Source organism: Carcharhinus amblyrhynchos, chromosome 13 (genome assembly GCF_965287045.1).
Source record: "Carcharhinus amblyrhynchos chromosome 13, sCarAmb.v2.hapA, whole genome shotgun sequence".
NCBI classification, from domain to species: Eukaryota; Metazoa; Chordata; class Chondrichthyes; order Carcharhiniformes; family Carcharhinidae; genus Carcharhinus; species Carcharhinus amblyrhynchos.
This window is the reverse complement of record NC_137336.1, coordinates 42,634,120-42,658,069: the sequence shown is the minus strand read 5'-3', so window position 1 is coordinate 42,658,069 and position 23,950 is coordinate 42,634,120. Positions and strand designations below refer to the sequence as shown.

The window sequence follows — 23,950 nt, the reverse complement described above, 5'->3', positions numbered from 1 at the left end:
TACATGGAGATGGGTTTGTTGCCCAATTAGAAGCTGTGGATTTGAGAATAGAGACAGGTCAGATGATGAGCGTGCATAATTTCCTCACATAGCCTCAGTAATAGCTGCTGTCATTTAACAGAGGAAGAAAGCTGTAGAATTTTGCAAAACCTTGGAGTATTGGAGTGGATCCAGATATCCAGTGACCTAAAATCCATTCTCAGATGCAGACTTTGAAGTCATGGTCAAGTTCATCAAGGAGAGGGAATAGATCCTCTTTAGAGGGTGGCCAGAGGAAGTTAGCCATCCAGACCAAGGGGGTGTGGGAATAGGTAGCAGGTGCAATCAGCAACCAGAATCTGGTTAAAAAAAGACCTAAAGATAGTGTCAAGAGAGATTCAATGAGGTGATAGTACTCTGGCAAAGGGCTGTCCCAAGCCTCAGGACATTCATCTTTTAGCAGAAACACCAGCTAAGGAGCCTCAGAATGCATGTTGCTCCTGAACATGGAAGGGATGTACATATAGGCTACTTATTCACCTCTCAGAATGGTTCAGTGCTGTTGAGGAACAGTCACCACAGACCTATAGCTTCAAATGCATAGGGGAAGTTAACAGCCAACACAGAACACAATGCCTTATCTCACTCCTTATCAACCTTGCAGGAGAAAAAGGGCATACATTGTCCAGGAGGGCTGCCATTTTTTCAGCATATTTTCCCAATGGAGGAGAAAACCATGAATACAGCTAGAATAGTGGATGAGGAGGAGGTCAGCCTTGGCGAATTGGAATAGGCAGAGATATTCTGCTTAGTGAAAAAAAAATCAACAAGGGATTTGACAGAGGCGTTCAAAATCATAAAGGATCTGGACAGATTAGATGAGGAGAAAATGTTCCCATTGGCAGAAAGAAAAAAGGACACCAAAGGTAACATCAGTAAAACTTTTTTAGGCAGCAAGATTAGGATCTGGAATGCACTCCATGAAAATGCAACTTTTCAAAAGGAAATTATGTAATTATCAGAAGGAAAAAAATTGCAAGGCTATGGGAAAAAGGCAGGGGAGTGGAACTATCAAGTTGTTCTTGCAGAAATCTGGCAAGGACATTTTGATCTAAGATCATTGATGTGAAGCACTGCATACAATATCCCAATGCAGGCCTAAATAATGCCTCACAGAAATTTCAAATCAGTGACACGTATTTATACTCAATGGTCTATGTATAAACTCTAAAATCTTATTTGTCTTTTCACGCTTTTTCTATTTATGCACTAAACTTTGAAGATCTGTATGCGCACCGTAACATTTGAGTTCTTATATTGCTATCACTTCCATATAGGATGCACTTAACTCAGTTGGCTGGACAAGTGATTAGCGATGCCAACAATGTGGGCTCAATTCCCATGTCAGTTAAGGTTTTTTTTTATGAAGGTCCACCTTCTCAACCTTTCCCCTCTCCTGAGGTGTGGTAAATCCTCAGGTTAAATCATCAAGAGTCAGCTTTCCCCTCAAAGGGGTCTCACTAGTCTCATTCCACAGGAATGCAGACTGCCTGTCTTCATCCCTTAATGTTCCTAATTTGTCTTCTATACTTTTACAATGTTTTCTTTTTCCCAATGTCTAATGTATGCCTATTTAAAACTTAATTTATCCTGGGGTATCAGCCTTTGACACACCCTTCAGCTTCCAGTCAGAATATAATTAAACTGCACTTTTGATATCTCATTTATGTTATCACACATTACTGGGTCCGACAATATTCTAACAAATTAAAATTGAGCTATTTCTAATCCAGCACCTTCTTTGTTTTCAATGTGAACATAATTAGGTTATAGTCAGTTATGGTCAGTGTTACAAATTTGAGGTCGTCCCAAGCCATTCTCCAGGGATTAATATCAACAGACACATTTGCAAGTAGACTTAGCACTGCTAATACCAAATTAACATCTTGGATTCAAGCAACTTTTCAAATAACCTGAAATTTTGTAATAAATCAAACAGCTTAAAAAAAATCAATACATAACAGTGAAATGCAACACAGAAAACAGTACTACAAGGTTTCTGCATTATCATTTGCGCAAGCCTTAATTATGAATACAAAGTGTGTCAGGTCACCTCTCCAACAAAGTCCAAAGCAATTTAAACTGATTTATAAGTATCTCACACACACTTCACATTAGCTCAGGCAACAATTTAATTGTTTCTTGACGTTATAGATTTCATTCATCCAAATATAACATCTAATAGAAAAGTCAAAAAAAATCCTGTGGTTTTATTAAGTTAAGGTCTGGATTACCCTTTTCCTCCTTTTTGCATACAGAATTAATTTTTTTTTAAATCATTTTTTCCCTATAAGAAACACAATAGAATGATGCATGACCTGCAATGGGGATTTGTCATTTGCTCCTCAGACTTTGAATTTCATGCAATTCAGTACATCTGATTGAACATAGTCCATAATTTTCAAAACTGTTTTTGTGACAGCTTTGACATTAATTACTTCTGACAGGTGATGTAATTAAAGTTCAAGAAAGCAAATAAATTTATATAGTCCCAACACTGCCATTACCCCATCTATAACAAAGGTAATATATTTCTTCAATAGTACTAGATGTCAGAATTTCAAATGATATGTATTATCTTTGAACAAAATGTTGAACAGTTCCTCATTCAGTGCAGGAATCAGATACAGTAGACAAAAGCTAAAAATTACAACATTCATCCAATACAAGAGTTAAATATACAAACATCAGCATGTTTAAATGCATTTGTGATTAAACTTTATGATTGAAATTTCTACTTTATGATAATTAAAAAGTGAAAAATCTGCCATTTCCCTTTGTAATCAACATACCTGACCATAGGATTTTTACACTATCAATCAATACCACACTTTTGCAAAAATCAGTCAAATTCGGGTTTTTTTTTGAAGCATTAAAGCCATTTGATACAAAAAAGCCAAGACTAAGGCTGGTTAAGGAAATTTATTGAAAATTTGTTTTTTGAACCATCTTCACTTATAAATATTTCAGAACTTTTTGGAAAAAGGTAGACAATGTGATTAGTTCTGAAGATTTCAGAACCTAAACTGAGGTAAACTGTCGTGACAAAGAAGTCACAACTCTTCTTAATGGTGAGCCATTTGGTGGACCATGAAACTTCAGTTTAGTGCCAACATTTCAAAAACACTTTGGCTTCTTAATTCAATGCCACATTAAGCAGGCAATTTCAAGCCAACATTATCTGACTCACTATGCTGCTGGTAACAACTAAACACGTCTTTGGTTTTTCTCTTAGAAAATCCTAGCCACCATCTCTAAAGCTAATGACAATTTTCCAAAAATTCCAACTCCATTTTCCCAGAAATGAGGTATGTGACCCTCCCTGCAAAATTCCACCCAAAAGTCAAAAAAATTTACTGACCTCTCAAAAAGCTGCATGTTGCCTAATGCTATAAACACTGGCTACAAGAAAAGTTAGGGAATGCATTTGAATGAGGATGTCAAAGATGAGTTGGAGACAAGGATTCAGATACAAGGGATAATTAATGAATATAATCTGTTTTCTAAAATAATACTTTCAATACTTTGATTCAATTCTTTGATTCAAGTTAAAGCACGACAGAAAGACAACGGACCACAGGCACCAACTTTAAAAGACAAGTCTAAAACTGACACCAGTAACATTTCTCCCCACAATGGCAGATACGTTGAACGGTCTTCTGAGTAATTGAGGTAAAAGCTTTGAAGTGACTCAAGAAACAGTTCAAAACTGTGATGGCTTGGCTTTTAACACAATGATAAGTTAGATGGGTCAAATGGCCTCCCTCATCTAAGTTTTAAAGTTTATTTATTAGTGTCAGAAGTAGGCTTACATTAACAGTGCAATGACGTTCCTGTGAAAATACCCCAGTCGCCACACTCTGGTGCCTGTTTAGGTACACAGAATTTAGCCAGCAAGTCTTTCAAACTGTGGGAGGAAAGTGGAGGAAACCCATGCAGACATAGGGAGAATGTGCAGAATCTGTACAGACAGTGACCCATGCTGGGAATCGAACCCAGGTCCCTGTCGCTGTGAGACACCAATGCCAACCATTGTGTCACCCATTGATTGTATTGATCTGAGAAAGGTGGCAATATGCAGCCTGAATATACATATCATTACTACACTCACCATCCAAGTATTAAAACCTGAGTAAAAGAATTCTGTTTACTGCCTTTTGTGTATGCTGTGATAGTGCATCAGTTTTAGATAATCAGGCCACCACATCGCCCCTACATACAATTTTGCAAAATTTCCTTTCTCCATTGTTTGGATTTTAAACAATTTCAAAATTGAATATGAAGCTAATGAATTAGTTACATATTAAAAATGATTCACGAGTCCCAAGTGAAATAAATATCAAAGAACTCACCTTAACTTTCAATAGCTAACATTTTTACTGATGGTATGCAAAATCTGCAGAGGTTACATTCATACTAAGTTGGTTCAAGTACATTTTTAAGCAGTATATTTGCACTTTAATTAGATATGCTGGTATTCTAGTTCTCCATCAGCTGAAGCTTCAACATGTTGCAAGTATAAAAAAAATTAAAAATAACAATTCCATTTCTACAAAGTCTCATCAAAAATGAAATCCATACATTTGGGTTCACGAAGTATGCAGTTTTTATATGCTCTGCGCAGCATGACGTTGGTTATACAGTTCAGTGGCACACATTTTCTGAAATTTAATATTACGAGTCATTAGGGAGTCCAAAGAGTTTAACTGTTCCAGCTTCCCGACTGCTATCATACTTGCCATCCTTATCATCACAAGCAAAAGCTAAGAGTGGTCGCTTCGGATGCCACGCTACAGTAAAAGTAGGTGAGTCACACTGCACCTCCCATAGCTTCTCACCTATGGGAAGAAGAATAACTTAAAATAAGCAACAAAATAAAACACTTCTTATAATATTACATTATGGCTGGAACAAGTCAGGTTAAATAATCCAGAGTAAAATGAACAGCCAATTGTCCACTGCAGCTGAGATAGCCAAGTGACCACATACTAAAACACTGGACTTACACTAATCACAAACTGGATCTATACTCCCAGTAAACATTCAAACTGACCTACTGTATCAATAAGAGTTGCTCAATTCTAGGTGGAATGCATCATCGCAACTGCCAATGCTAAATCCATTATGTAAAAGAAAGACGATTGGTTAAAAGCCTTTCAAAAATTTTTAACAGAGTGGGCATCACTGGTTGGGTGAGCATTTTAATGTTCATTCCTAATTTCCCAAGAGAAGGTGATGGTGTGCCACCAAACTTGAACTGCTCAAGTCCATTGGTGTAGCTACTCCAATAGTGCTGTTTGAGAGGAAGTGCTACAATTTTGACCCAGCGACAGCGAAGGACCAGGAACATAGGTCCAAGTATGTGGCTTGGGAAGGGAACCGATAGGTGATGGTGTTCCCATGGATCTGCTGCCTTTGTCCTTCTAGGTGGTAGAGCTCATTGGTTTGGAAACTGCAATTGAAGGAGCCTTGCTGAGTTGCTGCACTGCAACATGTAATGGTACACCCTGCTGCTCACTGTGTCAAAGGTGCAAATAGTGAATGTTTGAAGATGGGGTGCCAATCAAGCAGGCTGCTTTGTCCTGGAGGGTGTTCAAGTCGAGTGTTGGTGCAGCTGCCATCATCCAGGCAAGAGGAGAGTAGTCCGTCACACTGTCTTGTGCCTTGTAGATGGTAGGTTGGCTTTTCGGTGGTGATGGTGGTGTTTGGGGGGGGCGAGTTACTCTCAGCAGAATTCCCAGCCTCTGACCTTTTTGATTTGATTTATTATTGTCACATGTATTGGTATACAGTGAAAAGTATTGATTCTTGTGTGCTATGCAGACAAAGCATACCATACATAGAGAAGGAAAGGCGAGCGCAGAATGTAATATTAACTAAAGCATTGATAGAGAATTTAAAAGACTTACAATAAAGTTTTGGAAGCATAGAACGAGACTAAGAGATAGAATTAGAGGGTGTGCTAGGCACAGCTTGCAAGAAGTTGCCGCACTCCAGCACCATCCTGTTCTTGTAGTAACAGTATTTATATGGCTGATCCAATTCAATATCTGAGGAGTTGAAAATGATGCTGAACATTGTACAATATCACCAAATATCCCCATTTCTGAACTTATGATAGAATCATAGAATCCCTACAGTATAGAAGGAGCCCATTTGGCCCAAACCTACACCAACAACAATCCCACCTAGGCCCTATCCCTGTAACTCGACATATTTACCCTGCCAGTCCCACTGTAATTTAGCATGACCAATCAACCTATCCAAACATCTTTGGACTGTGGGAGGAAACCAGAGCATCTGGAGGAAATCCATGCAGATACGGGAAGAATGTGCAAACTCCACACAGACAGTGATCCGAGGCCAGGACTGAACCACAGCGCAAACGAGAAAAGGATGGAAGGAAAGTCATTGATGAAGCCTAGGATATACCCCACCTCCCAAATTCCTATTGACTTTAGTTTTGCCAGAGCTCCTTGATGCCATGCTCAGTCAAATACAGGTGGATGTCAAGGGCAGTCACTCTTTCATCCATGTTTGGACAAGACTTGTAATCAAGTCAGAAGATAAGTGGCCCTGGTAGAACCCAAACAGAGCATCACTGTGCAGGACGTTTCTGAGTAAGTGCCGCTTGATAGCACTGTTGACGACACTTTCCCTTATTTTGATGATGACCAAGAGACTGATGGGGCAGTAATTGGTTGGCTTGGATTTGTCCTGCTTTTGTGCACAGAACAAATTAAAAACAAAATTCCTCATAGTCCTATAGTTTTGGATATTCAGTACTATGCTTGACTCCAATTAAATTTCCATCACATGGCTAAGACGGATATCATCCATCTAAACACAAGTTAAAAAGATGTTATTTAAGAAACTTAAAGGGGTATTTGTACAAGATCTTTATGTGCACAGTATTCAATGTTCCAAAGCTTTTTATAATTTCAATATTTCAATTTTTAAGACCTCTCCTTAAAGTCTTTGCTGACACTTTATCACAGAACTCATTTCATTTATATTTCAAATTATGTAAGATGGTTCATTATCTAAACCTTTTAAGATATGGAGCCTGACATGCTCACAACCTAAAGCATTAATACTATGATTCAGGGGAAACTCAAATCCTCGAAAAACTGAAGGCACACAAATAACATCTAAGATGGTCTGTGGCCACTAAGATCAAAGGCATTTTCTATGATCAGTAAGGAAGGAATATAAGGTAGACATACTTCAGATGCTAAAGAAGAGATAAAGAAAAAGCTCTTTAGGAAAGTATGAAATCAAGAGGTTATAGCCCTCAAATTGTTGCCAACTGAAGTGTTCAGACATCTAAGCTGGCCAGAAGGCTCTGGCTGTCAACAAAACATTGAAATTTCAAGCATATGCCTAACCAAAAGAAAGGTTGCTTCGGAAATTGTTTGACATAAAAATACATACCTTTCCACTTTGACCAGAAATTAGAAGAGAAGTGAATAGGAGAATGGGCCAGAGACAGAAAGGTAAAAGGTTAAAAAGAAAAGAGTTTGATGAAAGTTAAACAACTTCAGAAAGTATCTGGAAGTTGATCAGAATCTTGCAAAGCCCTATCACACCCCAAACAGTTTTGCAGAAGCAGAAGGAATAATCTTCATTTAAATTTTTAAGAGTTTAATTAACAGAAATAAATCTTTAAATGGGGGCACCAATGTCATTAATCATCTGTGTCTTGAGCATACAGATTGAGCACAGTGCAGCAGTGCAAAATAACACATTTGCAAGATTTATTTTGAGTACAGAATTTAACTTGTTAAGCCAAGATTGTAACATAACTTTGCCACATTGTAATCAACTGCACTCTATAACTTACAAGGCTATGAGTCTAGGCCAAGTATTAACATGTCACCCTTTCACATATAGTAGCTAGGTGTTAGATTTGCACCAAGGTTCAGGAAATAAAAGTTTGAGAAAAAGATACATTAGATAAGTTTACCATCTTCCAGAGCATATATGTATGAAGTTTGCACATTGTGTCTGCGTGGGTTTCCTCTGGTTTCCTCCCACAATTCAAAAATGTGCAGATTAGGTGGATTGGCTATGCTAAATTGCTTCTTAGTGTCCAAAGATGTGTGGGGACCCTACTCATTTAGTGCAATAGGGTAAATGTGTGGAATTATGGGGATAGGGTATGGAATGTGGGATGGGGAAGGTAGGGTTGCACAAAATGACCTTCTTCTGTGCCATTCTACGCACCTGAAAATTGGAGATTGTGGGGGAGTTCCAGTGAGTCTTAGTGACTTTCACCTCTGATCAAGTATCAAACTAGCCTTAAACTGACAGTATAAAATTTCCTCTGTTGGTTGAAAATCTTATCTGTATGGGCAGCCTTAATCAGCTCTTAGTGAGGATGGCCGTAGGGTACAAAACTGTCCTTACTTTGGAAATGCTATTCAGAAGCCAAATGAGGTCTAGTGTCAAAAATAGAATGTATCAAACGCAGTACTGGATGCCTTCCTATGTTTGAAATGGAAGTGCATTGTTAATTAATAGCATAGGCATTAATTACATAATTAACCTAAAGTGCGCTGAACAGTAGCACTGAGTGTCTAAAATAAGAGGTGTTTTATTCTCCTCACCCTCTAGAAAAATATTCCTCACAACTGAAGACAAAATTAAACAAAGTTTATGCACAATTACATTTAATTCCAAATCAATAAGATGCACTAGAATTTTGCCAGGAAGGGTTAGAGATTATATGCTCATAAATAAACTTACAAAAGGCCACTAAGTACCTTTTGTGCATGCAACTAACAGCAGGTACCACAGGCATTAATCAAAGCAAGTTTCCAAAATGCCACTTAAGTGAAAATATTAAATACCTGGCTACTATGTGAAAGGGTGACATGGTAATGCATAACCTAGACTCATCACCTTCTAAGTTACAGAGTGCTGTTGATTACAATGTGGCAAAGTTATGTTTCAATCTTAGCTTAACAAGCTTAAATTCTGTATTTAAAACTAATCTTGCAAATGTTATTTTGCACTGCTGCACTGTACTCAATCTGTATGCTTAAGGCGTAGATGATTAATGACATTGGTGCCACACTTAAAAGGTTTATTTCTGTAAATATAAACGTTTTGTGCAGCCAAAGCACTGGCCAGTTAAGATTATATTTTCATACCAGTTTCCACTTCTGCAATGTCAATGAAGTGATCTTCTGAAGCCGATGCCAGCATTTTTCCATCATGGCTAAAGCTCAACGTTCTCACAGGCCAGTCAAGTCTGAAGGGAGGAATGGGAAATGTGTACAAAATTTCATAACCCAATAACAGCAAAAGTTCTCAACAGATTTCCTGCTTCTAAAGCCTTATCTACCAGCTAACAACTGAAATGTAAAGAGTAAAATGAATATTTGAAACAATCTCTTCATTTTCACTTCCTTTTCAAATTTGACCGGAGCTAAAAAAAAATTTTAAATCTTGCGTTAAAGCAACTATTCATTGCCAAATTGGTAATCTCCATTGCCCATTATTACCACTGTCACAGACATGTCTTCTACCATTTATCTTGATGTCTCTCTTTCAGAAATGTGCCAAGTGCGGCTCATGATAACTGACCAGCAGAAAAGTAAATAGACAAATGGAAAGAATAAAATGAAGTAGTATGTGGCAGCTTCCAAATCCTCAATTTTCTGTGTCAGCAGAGGTTTCAAGCTTTCTTACCTGAAAATGTAGGCAGTAACATTTCCCATCCAGTAATACATTCTACTGCCTTTACTGTGTTCCAGGTTACATAATGTTACATTAAGAATGAGGGTTTTTTTAATTCTTACATGGGATATGGGCATCACTGGTTGGGCAACCATTTATTGCCCATCCCTAATTGCTCCTTGAACTAAGTGGCTTCAGATTTAGAGGGGACACTTAAGAATCAACCACCTTGCTGCAAGTCTGGATTCTCACGTAGGCCAGACTGGTTAAGGATGGCAGATTTCCTTCTCTAAAGGACAGTAGTAAACCAGATGGATTTTTACGACAATCAACAACGGTTCCATGGTCACCATTATTGAATTCAAATTTCACCATCTGCCATGGTGGGATTCAAACCCGAGTCCCCAGGGCATTACCCTGGGTCTCTGAATTACTTGTCTAGTGACAATACCATAATACCACTGCCTCTCCTTATAAGTCTTCATAGAATCCCTACAGTACCAAGCTAAATTCTCCCTCAGAGAACCCAAACAGGTGCCGGAGTGTGGTGACTAGAGGATGTTCACAGTAACTTCATTGCAGTGTTAACATAAACCTATTTTTCACACTAACAAAAAAGAGGAGGCCATTCACCCACCAAGCCAGCACCGACAACAATCCCACGCAGGCCTTATCACTGTAACCTCACGGATTTACCCTAACCAGTCCCCCAACACTAAAGGGTAAGTTTAGCATGGCCAAACCACCTAACCCAGACACGTTTGGACTGTGGGAGGAAACTAGAGCATCGAAAGGAAACCCACATAGACACAAGGAGAATGTGCAAACGCCAAACACCCAAGGTTGGAACTGAACCTGGGCCTCTGGTGCCAAGAGGCAGCAGAGCCAACAACTGTGCCGGTTAGGTGCATCGGTCACACTAAAGTCTCCTCTGTGTACCTGAACAGGCTCCGGAGTATGGCAACTAGGGGAGTTTCACAGTAACTTCATTGCAGTGTTAACGTGACTACTTGTGACACTAATTAAAAAAGCTTAAACAATAGTTGACAACAATTTTGTGCACAGAATAGACAAATACTTGAGATTACACAAAACCACTGTTCAGGTTTTTAAATAAATGTACAAGTTTGTAGACAGACTATGCACAACCTGCACTTTTTCTTGTCTTCAATTTTACGGAATTTCACATCAAGTGGCTATTCTGACCCACACACAAAGTGTTTTGACTTTCTTTCCTTATCCTCAATCCCTCATGCCGCCTTACGAATGTGTACATAGCATTTTATTTTAAACTATGAATAATATTTTAAACATAAAATTTGCATGCATATAACTGCAGCAACATTAACAGTTAAGTTAACTCACATGTCTTGGACCTCAAGGAAGCAAATAAATAACCTGATCTCAGTAGAGACGTTGTAACTGGGTCAAATCTACTGGAGTGAAATTAGGTGGTTGCTGGGATGAAACCTAGACTACATAGATTTTATAACTATGGTTACCTGCTTTCAAACAACGATATCTGAGCTATACGCATGCAGGACAAGGATGTACAAAATAACCTGCATTAATTCAGTCTGTAATAAGAATTGTCATTGTGGATTTCAATACATGAAAGTCCATAACGAACATTATTAATACGCAACTTCTCACCACAGATTTACTCGTTTGAAATGTAGTCAACCTGGCATGAGATCAGCATCCATGTTCCCATATCTGGTTAACAATCAATATTCTAAACACACGCCAATCTTTAAATGTACAGTGTTTATTTAGTACGCACCTGGAGAAACACCTTACACAGACGAGTTCATCCACACTCCAAAGACTGACCAGTGCATCAGCACTCCCTGTAGCAAAGTATTTGCCTGTTGGGTCAAACTTAATGCATATGCAATTTGAAGGATGTGCATTGATTGACTGAATGGGTTTTAATTCTGGATAACTGGAATATAAAAACAAATTGAAAAATTACTCAGCAATTGCAACAAAATTAAGACCAATTTTACAACTGATGGTTATTGGGTAAAGCTCACTCCATTACAGTAAAGCACAATGAGATCAGACACCAGGGCAGCATGATGACACCATGGTTAGCACTGTTGCCTCTCAGTACCAGGGACCCAGGTTTGATTCCCGGCTTGGGTCACTGTCCGTGTGGAGTTTGCACATTCTCCCAGTGTGTGCATGGGTTTCCTCCAGGTGCTCCAGTTTCCACCCAGTCTGAAAGATGTGCCGGTTAAGTGCATTGGCCATGCTAAATTCTCCCTCAGTGAACGCAAACAGGTGCTGGAGTGTGGTGACTCGAGGATGTTCACAGTAACTTCATTACAGTGTTAATGTAAACCTATTTTTGACACTAATAAAAAAAATTTAAAGAATACTTGACAACAATTTTGTACACAAACTAGACAAAGACTTGAGATTACACAAAAGCACTGTTTGGGTTTTTAATACTAAAATGTACAAGTTTGTAGACAGACTATACGTAACCTGCACTTGTTTCCTATCCTCAATTCTAGGGAATTTCACATCAAATGGCCATTCTGACCCACACACAGAAACTGCTTCAACTGTCTTTTCTCATTCTCAATCCCTAGTTTGGAAAGATCTTCATACTTTAGTCACAGGATAGAAACTAGTTTATGAAACCAAATATAAACTAAGGTGCTCCGGTTTCCTCCCACAGCCCAGAGATGTGCAGGTTAGGTGGATTGGCTATGCTAAATTGTCTCTTCACGTCCAATGGTGTGTAGGTTAGGTGTGTAGATAAATATGTGGGGTTACGAGGATAAGGCTTGGCTGGAATGCTCTGTCAGAGTGTTGGTGCAGACTTAATGGACTGAATGGCCTCCTTCTGCACTGTAGGGTTTCCTGTGATATGAATAGTTTAAACTACATTGTTGTCTGGCTGACTGGTGTTTCAAAAACAAAGTAATTGGATATACATTTACAGTTTTCCCACACATCTGATATCTTCCTGTATTAACCATGGTATGCAACTAAACTGGAATTTCTAATCTTATATGGAGGAGAAAATAAGTCACCTCAATTATCTTATACTGCACAATACTAGATCAAGCATCAGTGGTATTTGTAATACAAGTAGCTAGGTCTTGTAACTTAGCTATCTACTCAGCAAAATCACTGAAAGTTAGCCAACAGAAAATAAATTATTTGTAATTTTTTAAAATCACAACAGTCAAATATTCAACCAAAGGCTTTAAAAGGTACAACATGATTGGATGCTTAACAATCTATATGTTTGGGATAATGCTTACACTAGCGCACATAATGATGAAATGAAGCCTCTCAACCAACAAATAGGGTGACTAGTTCTAAAAAATATATTTTTCCAGTTTCTAAAACTGCACTTTTATTAAAACTGTTCATAATAAGGAAATACTTTATGTCTTGAGCAAGTAACTTTAGTATTTTTGTACTATTTCAATAAACCAGTTACACATTCATCCTTTACAAAGTTCAGAGAAGTTTAAAATTTATATTACCTGAGTAAGTTGATGCAGCCATTACCATTGGTTAGGAAGAACATATCATTATCATTGTTCCAGGAGATCTCATTCACTTCAAACTTAAACTGTTCTTCAGCCTTTGATCGGTGTGATTTTGCATCAATGAAAGTTACTACATCATCTTTATTTCCCACAGCAATTGTTTGGCCATCAGGACTCCAACATATGTTAATATTCTCACCTAAAACACAAAACAATAAACATCTCTTTTTCAAGGTCAAGAATAATGCACACACTGCATCTTTTCATTATTCCAAATATAGGATTAGGACTCAGTAGAACAGTATAGTTTTGGATGAGCTTAAGTTTAAGAAAGATGAGAGGTCAGTCATAGAAAGCATTAGAATTAGTCAGGTTTAGGGGTTACAAAGGCAAGGATGGCAATGTGAACTGCGAAGCAGAGTTGGATAACACTAGAGATGGGCAGCACTGTGGTTAGCTCTGCTGCCTCACAGCATTAGGCACTCAGGTTTGATTCCAGCCTTGGGTGACTGTGTGGAGTTTCCACATTCTCCCCATGTTTGCTTGTGTTTCCTCTGGGTGCTCTAGTTTCCTCCCACAGTCCAAAGTTGTGTAGATCAGGTAGATTGGTAATGTTGAATTGCCCCTTAGAATCCCAAGGTATGTAGGTTAGGGGGATTAGCAGGATAAATGTATTGGGTTAAAAGGATAGGGTGGGAGTGGTCCTGACTAAGATGGTGTTAGAAAATCAGTGCAGACTCAATGGGTTGATTGGCCTCCTTGTGCACTGTAAGCATTCTATGATTTCTAGGAGATGGAAGTAGGTGGTCTTGGTGATAGAGTAGATGTGTAGTCAGAACTTCAGATTAGGGTGGAATACAACAATAATGCTGCAAGATATCTGGTTCAGACAGTTAGCATGGAGTGGAATGAAATTAATGGTTGGGTAACAGAGTTTGTGTCAGGAACAAGTGGGCTTTCGTCATCCCAATCCTTAATTGGAGGAATTTTCTGCCATTGACCAAAAACGAGCAGACAGTGGAGTCATCGAGAGAGGTGGTAGTAAGGTGGAATTAAGTACTGTCGGTATATAAGTGGGATCTGATGCAGTGATTCCCGATGATGTCACTGAGCAGTATGTAATGAGAAATAGAAGGGGGCAAAAGATAGATCCTTGCAGGAACTCAGAAGTAAGGATTTGGCGTGGGAACAGAAGTCATTGCAGATGATTCTCTGACTACACTGAATAGATAAGAATGGAATCAGGTGAGGCCAATCACAGGGGAGAAATGTTGGGAGGGGGATGGTGTGATTTACTGTCAGAAGCTGTAGACAAATTGCGAAGGATGAGGAAGGATAGTTTTACCTTTGTCACAGTCACAAAGGATGTCACTTACGACTTTCATAAGAGCCACTTGGTATTGCACAGAGACAGATACCCATTGGACATTTGTAGGAAAAATGGGAACAGATTTGGGAGGCAATGCCACATTTAATGAATTTGGAGATGAAAGGGAGGCTGGAGATGAACTCGTGGTTTGTAAATACAGAGAGGCAAAGGTAGACTTTTGAACAGAGGGACGATGACAATGAAGGCAGATTTGGAGAGGAAGGACTCCGGATATCTTCTGGATTGTCAATTCATACATTGTTGAGCTTCACAACATATGCCAAGTGGCTCTCTACTTGTGATCAATGTTCCCTCTAAGCTCTGCAACAATCTGAAACTCTGTACATAAGTTGGCCTCTTGGGTACCACACAAGCATGGCTGGGTAAAAAAATTAGAGGGTGCATATAAATAAATCATATATACACTACAAAAACAAACAAGGACACATTTGTACTGTTATGTAGTTGCAAGATATACGTGGTTTGATAGCATGATATAATAAGGAATAGCAATATATTTCAAATAAACTATCATGACATACAAACTCCAGTGGGAGCAACTCAGGATTCAACGACTTATACTGATGAGAGATGACACTCTCAGCATAGCCAATTCAGTCATTGTTTGTCACACAAACGAAATTTCCATATTTCTACATAATAATTGACATATTACAACCAGAAAACATTCCTGAAATGATGTACCTTTAGTGTTGACAGTAGCAACACATTTCGTAGTTCGAACATCCCAGATTCTAACAGTTTTATCACCAGAAGCAGTCACAAAGAGATCAGCATTGGTAGGGTGCCAACAGAGTTGATCCACACTGTCACCATGCCCACGATAGTTATTCTCCTTGACCTGAAAAATACAAAAATAGAATGTACAAATTAATTTTGCTGTGAAGCATGCATGTTTCAGACATGTTAAAAAAAACTAAGCGTAGAATCATAGAATCCCTACAGTGCAGGAGGCCATCCAACCCATCGAGTCTGCACCAACTCTCCAAAACAGCATTTTACCCAGGCCCACCCCATCCCCTATCTTTGTGACCCCACACATTTACTGTAACCAATCCCCTAACCTACTCACCTTTGATCATTAAAGGTCAATTTAACATGGCTAATCCACCTAACTTGCACATCTTTGGACTGTGGGAGGGAACTGGAGCACCCAAACAAAACCCATGCACACATAAGGAGAACATGCAAACTCCACAGTGACAGTCACCCAAGGCTGGTATTAAACCCAAGTCCCTGGACCTGTGAGGTGCTAACCACTGTGCCATCATAAGAACATAAGAAATAGGAGCAGGAGTAGGCCATCTAACCCTTCGAGCCTGCCCCGCCATTCAATAAGATCATGGCTGATCTGTCGCTGCTCAGTTCCACTTTCCCGCTTTCTCCCCATAACCCTTAATCCCCTCTCTTATCAAAAACCCATCAACCCGCGTCTTAAAAATATTTAGCGAGGCAGCCTCCACCACTTCAACGGGCAGAGAATTCCAGAGATTCACCACCCTTTGAGTGAAGAAGTTCCTCCTCAACTCCGTTCTAAACCGCCCCCCTTTCATCTTGAGGCTGTGCCCCCTAGCCCTACTGTCTTTTTTGAGCGGGAAGAGTCTCTCCACCTCTATCCTATCCATCCCATTCATCATCTTATACGTCTCAATGAGATCTCCCCTCATTCTTCTAAACTCTAACGAGTACAAGCCCAGTTTATTCAGCCTCTCCTCATAGCTCAACCCCCTCAACTCCGGTATCAGCCTAGTAAACCTCCTCTGCACTCCCTCCAAGGCCAAAATATCTTTGCGCAGGTGCGGCGCCCAAAACTGCACACAGTACTCCAGCTGCGGCCTCACCAATGCCCTATACAGCTGCAGCAAGACCTCCCTACTTTTATATTCAATCCCCTTCGCTATGAAGGCCAGCATCCCATTCGCCTTCCTGACCACCTGCTGCACCTGCAAGCTGGGTTTTTGCGACTCATGCACAAGGACCCCGAGGTCCCTCTGCACCGTCGCCTGCTGCAGTTTTTCGCCACGTAAGTAATAGTCCTTCCTACCAAAGTGGGCCACCTCACACTTGCCAACATTAAATTCCATTTGCCATTTCCTGGCCCATTCACCCAGCCTATCTAGATCCTTCTGCAGACTCTCCACACCCTCCGCACAATTTGCCGTTCCCCCAATCTTGGTGTCATCAGCAAATTTCAACACCCTACACTCGGTTCCCTCCTCCAGATCATCTATATAAATGGTAAAAAGCTGAGGCCCCAGCACCAACCCATCATAGTGGTTGACTTCATTTTTCCTAGAATGTAGTAAAACAATTGCTTCACTTCTGTTGTGGTAGAAGGTGCAGTGGAAATTTGTTGAAAATATGGAAAACAGTTTCTGACTCAGCGTACCAATCAATGTATTAGAACTAGTATTTAGCAGTGAGCCTAACCTACTATCTGGACTCTGAGGGAACATTGTATGCTTTTAGTTACTGGATACTGAAAATCTATAACTCAAAACGTATTTCAGAAGGGCATTAACCAACTAATCACAAAAGAGTGACATAAAGGCCAATGCGGAATACTAATAGAAAGTTAAGGTAAGGAGAGTAGCAGGAGCCAGAGGGGAGCATTTTCCGGGGGGGGGGGGCGAGGGGGGGATATGGGGGGGGGCGAGGGGGGGATATGGGGGGGGGCGAGGGGGGGATATGGGGGGGGGCGAGGGGGGGATATGGGGGGGGGCGAGGGGGGGGATATGGGGGGGGCGAGGGGGGGATATGGGGGGGGGCGAGGGGGGGATATGGGGGGGGGCGAGGGGGGGATATGGGGGGGGGCGAGGGGGGGATATGGGGGGGGGCGAGGGGGGGATATGGGGGGGGCGAGGGGGGATATGGGGGGGGGCGAGGGGGGGATATGGGGGGGGGCGAGGGGGGGATATGGGGGGGGGCGAGGGGGGGATATGGGGGGGGGCGAGGGGGGGATATGGGGGGGGGCGAGGGGGGGATATGGGGGGGGGCGAGGGGGGGATATGGGGGGGGGCGAGGGGGGGATATGGGGGGGGGCGAGGGGGGGATATGGGGGGGGGCGAGGGGGGGATATGGGGGGGGGCGAGGGGGGGATATGGGGGGGGGCGAGGGGGGGATATGGGGGGGGCGAGGGGGGGATATGGGGGGGGGCGAGGGGGGGATATGGGGGGGGGCGAGGGGGGGATATGGGGGGGGGCGAGGGGGGGATATGGGGGGGGGCGAGGGGGGGATATGGGGGGGGGCGAGGGGGGATATGGGGGGGGGCGAGGGGGGGATATGGGGGGGGGCGAGGGGGGGATATGGGGGGGGGCGAGGGGGGGATATGGGGGGGGGCGAGGGGGGATATGGGGGGGGGCGAGGGGGGGATATGGGGGGGGGGCGAGGGGGGGATATGGGGGGGGGGCGAGGGGGGGATATGGGGGGGGGCGAGGGGGGGATATGGGGGGGGCGAGAGGGGGATATGGGGGGGCGAGAGGGGGATATGGGGGGGCGAGAGGGGGATATGGGGGGGCGAGAGGGGGATATGGGGGGGCGAGAGGGGGATATGGGGGGGCGAGAGGGGGATATGGGGGGGCGAGAGGGGGATATGGGGGGGCGAGAGGGGGATATGGGGGGGCGAGAGGGGGATATGGGGGGGCGAGAGGGGGATATGGGGGGGCGAGAGGGGGATATGGGGGGGCGAGAGGGGGATATGGGGGGGCGAGAGGGGGATATGGGGGGGCGAGAGGGGGATATGGGGGGGCGAGAGGGGGATATGGGGGGGCGAGAGGGGGATATGGGGGGGCGAGAGGGGGATATGGGGGGGCGAGAGGGGGATATGGGGGGGCGAGAGGGGGATATGGGGGGGCGAGAGGGGGATATGGGGGGGCGAGAGGGGGATATGGGGGGGCGAGAGGGGGATATGGGGGGGCGAGAGGGGGATATGGGGGGGCGAGAGGGGGATATGGGGGGGCGAGAGGGGGATATGGGGGGGCGAGAGGGGGATATGGGGGGGCGAGAGGGGGATATGGGGGGGCGAGAGGGGGATATGGGGGGGCGAGAGGGGGATATGGGGGGGCGAGAGGGGGATATGGGGGGGCGAGAGGGGGATATGGGGGGGCGAGAGGGGGATATGGGGGGGCGAGAGGGGGATATGGGGGGGCGAGAGGGGGATATGGGGGGGCGAGAGGGGGATATGGGGGGGCGAGAGGGGGATATGGGGGGGCGAGAGGGGGATATGGGGGGGCGAGAGGGGGATATGGGGGGGTGGGGGGGGCGAGAGGGGGATATGGGGGGGTGGGGGGGGCGAGAGGGGGATATGGGGGGGTGGGGGGGGCGAGAGGGGGATATGGGGGGGTGGGGGGGGCGAGGGGGGGATATGGGGGGGTGGGGGGGGCGAGAGGGGGATATGGGGGGTGGGGGGGGCGAGAGGGGGATATGGGGGGTGGGGGGGGCGAGAGGGGGATATGGGGGGGTGGGGGGGGGCGAGAGGGGGATATGGGGGGGTGGGGGGGGGCGAGAGGGGGATATGGGGGGGTGGGGGGGGGCGAGAGGGGGATATGGGGGGGTGGGGGGGGCGAGAGGGGGATATGGGGGGGTGGGGGGGGGCAAGAGGGGTTATGGGGGGGGTGGGGGGGAGAGGGGGAGACAGGGATGGGGGGGTGGGGGGGGAGAGGGGGAGACAGGGATGGGGGGGTGGGGGGAGATACGGCCGGGGGGGGGGGGGGAGGGAGGAGATACGGCCGGGGGGTGGGGGGGGGAGAGACACGGCCGGGGGGGGGGGGGGAAGTGAGGAGAGGTTGGGAGATACGGTTGTGGGGGGGGGGGAAAGAGGGTGGGAGATACGGTGGGGGGGGGGGGGGAAGGCAGTGAGACCCAGTGAAGGGGGTGCCTCTCTACATTTTCTCCCCCCTTTTCGCCCTCACCAGCCGGTCTTTCTCCAGCACGAACACGCTGGCTGTCTTGTCGAAGGAACCAGACGCTAGCCGGCGGCCATCGCAGCTCCAGGCCACAGAGTGCACCTTGGCCGTGTGGGCCGAGAACTCCTTGGTGCGGCCGTTATTTTTGAAATGTTCCTGAGATTCCAGCAAGTACCCGGCCGCCGCCATTTTGCCGGCGTCCCAACCACCTCCTCTCACAGCCTGGGGGGGGAAGGGAGGCAACGGAGAAGGAGAGATCCAGGGGAAACCGATAACCGGAGCCACCGATCACCCCTGATAACCCCTCCAGAAATTAATCAAAATTAATTCGAAGAATTTTTCTCAATTCAGTCGTCTTTTTTTCTATTTTTGTCAATGTTTACCTACTAATTGTATCCCTAATGAAGAAATGGTTTGGCCAGATGGCATTCACATTTTTTTTGCCGCTGTTTTAAAGGAGCAGTGTCCCTCCCATTGGGACTCACCTAAAACTGCCCATGAACACTTCTTTTACTGGCGGCAGATGTGTTCTTCAGACTATTTCAGCATGGTTCTGCATTTTTCCCCCCATTACTGAATCTATTTTTTAAATATAAGAAAAAACGTGACAACAACAACTTGCATTTGTATAGCTTCTTTAACGCATACATGATCCCAAGGCACATCACAGAAGCTCACTGAGGCAATACTTGACAGCAAGCGATCTAAGGAGATGTTAGGGGCAGATCATCAAAAGCTTGCGCAAAGAGGTAGGTTTTAACAGAGAGAGAGGTGGAGAGGTTTAGGGAGTGAATTCCAGAGCTTAGAAATTGGCAGCTGATGGCACGACTTCCCATCGTGGAGTGTTTAAAATTAGGCCTTACTGGATGAGGGAATGCTGTGGTGTTGGTGATCATGTTTAACTACCTTTTCATTGATCACTGGATAAAATCTAATCTTGAATTTTTTTCATGTTAGTAACAACAGATGTTAAAGTCTGATTTAGCTGTGCATTCTCTGTTAATACAAGTAGGTTTTGTGGAATGTCAGGAGCAAAGCTTTGCATGCAGCTGTTCTTCGGGACAACACGGTAGCGCAGTGGTTAGCATCACCGTCTCATAGTGCCAGGGACCCAGGTTTGAGTCCTGGCTTGGATCACTGTCTCTGCAGAATCTGCATGTTCTCCCCATATCTGTGTGGGTTTCCTCTGGGCGCTGCAGTTTCTTCCCATAGACCGAAAGGTGTGCTGCTTATTTGCATTGGCCATGCTAAATTCTCCCTCAGCATACCAAAACAGGTGCTGGAGTGTGGTGGCTAGGGGATTTTCACTGTAACTTCATTGCAGTGTTAATGTAAGCCTACTTGTGAGTAATAAATAAACTTTAACTGTGGAACTCTCTTGAAAATTTCTCTTGTTTGCTGAGCCCACAAGGAAGGATGTTAGAGCATTAATTGAGCTATGGAACCCAATATACAAATATAACATTTCAGAACCTTTATGTTCCAATTACCCCACATCAAATTTTCTTTTCAAATTTCCATCATCTGTAGTCTTCTGCTTTTATATTTATAGGATCAAGAGAAACCAGAGTGTATTAGAGGTCAATTTTTCTTCTGGTTGAATATTTTCTTTGATGCTTAGTATATAGAAGTACTCAGCACTGTATGGCCACATTGTAATTCTTTTTACTGCTGTTAAAGCATGTATGTATTTATATTTAATGGTGATATTTTAAAAACAGTTAAAATAATTTATTTCTGTATCAGTAAATGTCATTTTACTAAGTGCAACCACAATCCAACTCTGTTATTGTTTGTTAGAATATTTCTCTTCTGTATCATGTTGTGGGTATAAATGTTACAAATATAAATGTAAGATGTTATTGTTGTTATGTGACATGCACACGTATTTAAAACTTACAAAGCAATTTATTTGAAACTTAACACTTGGCGAGAAGTGGTGTTGTTGACTCGCAAAGACTACAGTTGTAAATTTTGAAATATAGAGGGTGGAATTTTCCATTCCAGGACTAAATCTCGTAGCTGGTCAAAAAGCAGGGTTGTTTCTAGCTGCAAAGGACAGTGGATATTCATGCCATATCGCATGACACTAGCCTGATTAATTATGCAATTGGGTGTTTCCCAGTATTTTGCGTAGCATGGAGATGGAGGAGGAGAAAGTGGGTTCCCGGACACGTGTCCTTTGTTTGAATAGAGGGGAGTACGGTAGGATGAGAGAAGAATTGGCGAATGTGGACTGGGGGAGCGCGTTGGAGGGAGGGTCTGTTGAGGAGCAGTGGAGGATCTTTAAGGAGATCTTTCTTGGTGCTCAGCGGAAATTTATTCCGATGGTCAAAAAGGATAGTAGGAGGAGAGGTAATAAGCTGTGGATAACGAAGGAGGTGAAGGAAAGTGTTAAACTAAAAGCGGAGGAATTTAGAGTAGCTAAGAGTAGTGGGCGAGAAGACGATTGGGAGAGGTTTAAATATCAACAAAGATTGACAAAGAAGTTGATAAAGAAGGGTAGGAGAAACTATGAAGCTGGGCTAGCGCTTAATATAAAAAAGGATAGCAAGAGTTTTTATAAATATATGAAAAGGAAGAGGCTGGCCAGGGTGAATGTTGGTCCTTTAGAGGATGAGAAAGGGGACCTAGTGGTAGGGGATGGGGATATGGCTAAGGTATTGAATAACTTTTTTGTTTCTGTCTTCACGGAGGAGGACGTGAATAATTTGCCGGGTGTTAGCGATGGAAAGGTGGTAGGACTGGAGGGTCTTAATGACATTACTGTTACTAGAGAGGCGGTGCTCAACAGACTGGAGGGGGCTGATTGTGGACAAGTCCCCAGGACTGGATGGAATGCATCCGAGGGTTCTGAAAGAAATGGCGGAGGTGATAGTGGATGCCTTGGTGGTTATTTTCCAAACGTCGCTGGATTCCGGGGAAGTGCCGGATGATTGGAAAACGGCTAATGTTACGCCGTTGTTTAAGAAGGGTGCCAGGCAAAAGGCGGGGAATTATAGGCCGGTTAGTTTAACGTCTGTGGTAGGTAAAATGTTAGAATCTGTCATTAAGGAGGAAATTGCGAGGCATCTTGAAGGGAATTGCTTGATAGAGCAGACGCAGCACGGTTTCATGAAAGGGAAGTCGTGTCTGACAAATTTACTGGAGTTCTATGAGGAGGTGTCTAGGGCGGTGGATAGAGGAGAGCCGGTAGTTGTGGTATTTCTAGATTTTCAGAAGGCGTTTGACAAAGTGCCTCACAAGAGGTTATTGCAGAAGGTCGAGGGACATGGAGTTGGGGGTAGGGTGTTAGCGTGGATAGAGGATTGGTTGTCAAATAGGAGGCAGAGAGTGGGGGTCAACGGGTGCTATTCGGATTGACGGATGGTGACTAGTGGAGTGCCCCAGGGGTCGGTGCTGGGGCCTCAGCTTTTTACCATTTATATAGATGATCTGGAGGAGGGAACCGAGTGTAGAGTGTCGAAATTTGCTGATGACACCAAGATTGGGGGAACGGCAAATTGTGCGGAGGGTGTGGAGAGTCTGCAGAAGGATCTAGATAGGCTGGGCGAATGGGCCAGGAAATGGCAAATGGAATTTAATGTTGGCAAGTGTGAGGTGGCCCACTTTGGTAGGAAGAATGGTAGGAAGGACTATTACTTACGGGGCGAAAAACTGCAGCAGGCGACGGTGCAGAGGGACCTCGGGGTCCTTGTGCATGAGTCGCAAAAACCCAGCTTGCAGGTGCAGCAGGTGGTCAGGAAGGCGAATGGGATGCTGGCCTTCATAGCGAAGGGGATTGAATATAAAAGTAGGGAGGTCTTGCTGCAGCTGTATAGGGCATTGGTGAGGCCGCAGCTGGAGTACTGTGTGCAGTTTTGGGCGCCGCACCTGCGCAAAGATATTTTGGCCTTGGAGGGAGTGCAGAGGAGGTTTACTAGGCTGATACCGGAGTTGAGGGGGTTGAGCTATGAGGAGAGGCTGAATAAACTGGGCTTGTACTCGTTAGAGTTTAGAAGAATGAGGGGAGATCTCATTGAGACGTATAAGATGATGAATGGGATGGATAGGATAGAGGTGGAAAGACTCTTCCCGCTCAAAAAAGACAGTAGGACTAGGGGGCACAGCCTCAAGATAAAAGGGGGGCAGTTTAGAATGGAGTTGAGGAGGAACTTCTTCACTCAAAGGGTGGTGAATCTCTGGAATTCTCTGCCCGTTGAAGTGGTGGAGGCTGCCTCGCTAAATATTTTTAAGACGCGGGTTGATGGGTTTTTGATAAGAGAGGGGATTAAGGGTTATGGGGAGAGGGTGGGAAAGTGGAACTGAGCAGCGACAGATCAGCCATGATCTTATTGAATGGCGGGGCAGGCTCGAGGGGCTGGATGGCCTACTCCTGCTCCTGTTTCTTATGTTCTTATGTTCTTATGTAGCATGGT

The 23,950-nt window shown here is 43.9% G+C and overlaps 2 protein-coding genes across 6 annotated transcripts in view; one reads left to right on the top strand and one right to left on the bottom strand.

Annotated features, from left to right (window-relative positions):
• Nucleotides 1-2,284: 2,284 nt before the first annotated feature.
• On the bottom strand, nucleotides 2,285-19,725 carry thoc3 (THO complex 3). The gene is made up of 6 exons (XM_080201606.1): nucleotides 19,539-19,725; nucleotides 15,313-15,469; nucleotides 13,233-13,437; nucleotides 11,507-11,668; nucleotides 9,195-9,295; nucleotides 2,285-4,877 (listed from the first exon to the last, which is right to left on the bottom strand). The coding sequence occupies exons 1-6, from the start codon at nucleotides 19,719-19,721 to the stop codon at nucleotides 4,714-4,716; spliced, it is 972 nt and encodes a 323-aa protein (XP_080057732.1). The 5' UTR covers nucleotides 19,722-19,725; the 3' UTR covers nucleotides 2,285-4,713.
• Nucleotides 19,726-20,066: 341 nt separating this feature from the next.
• simc1 (SUMO interacting motifs containing 1) overlaps nucleotides 20,067-23,950 on the top strand; it is a 68,313-nt gene continuing 64,429 nt past the window's right edge. For 4 of the 5 annotated variants that reach the window (XM_080201605.1, XM_080201600.1, XM_080201599.1 and 1 more), the window contains exon 1: nucleotides 20,068-20,281. The gene's annotated coding sequence lies outside the window, so the exon portion shown is untranslated. Of the gene's footprint in view, nucleotides 20,282-23,950 lie in introns of all 5 variants that reach the window. The other variant, XM_080201597.1, reaches the window with a different exon arrangement.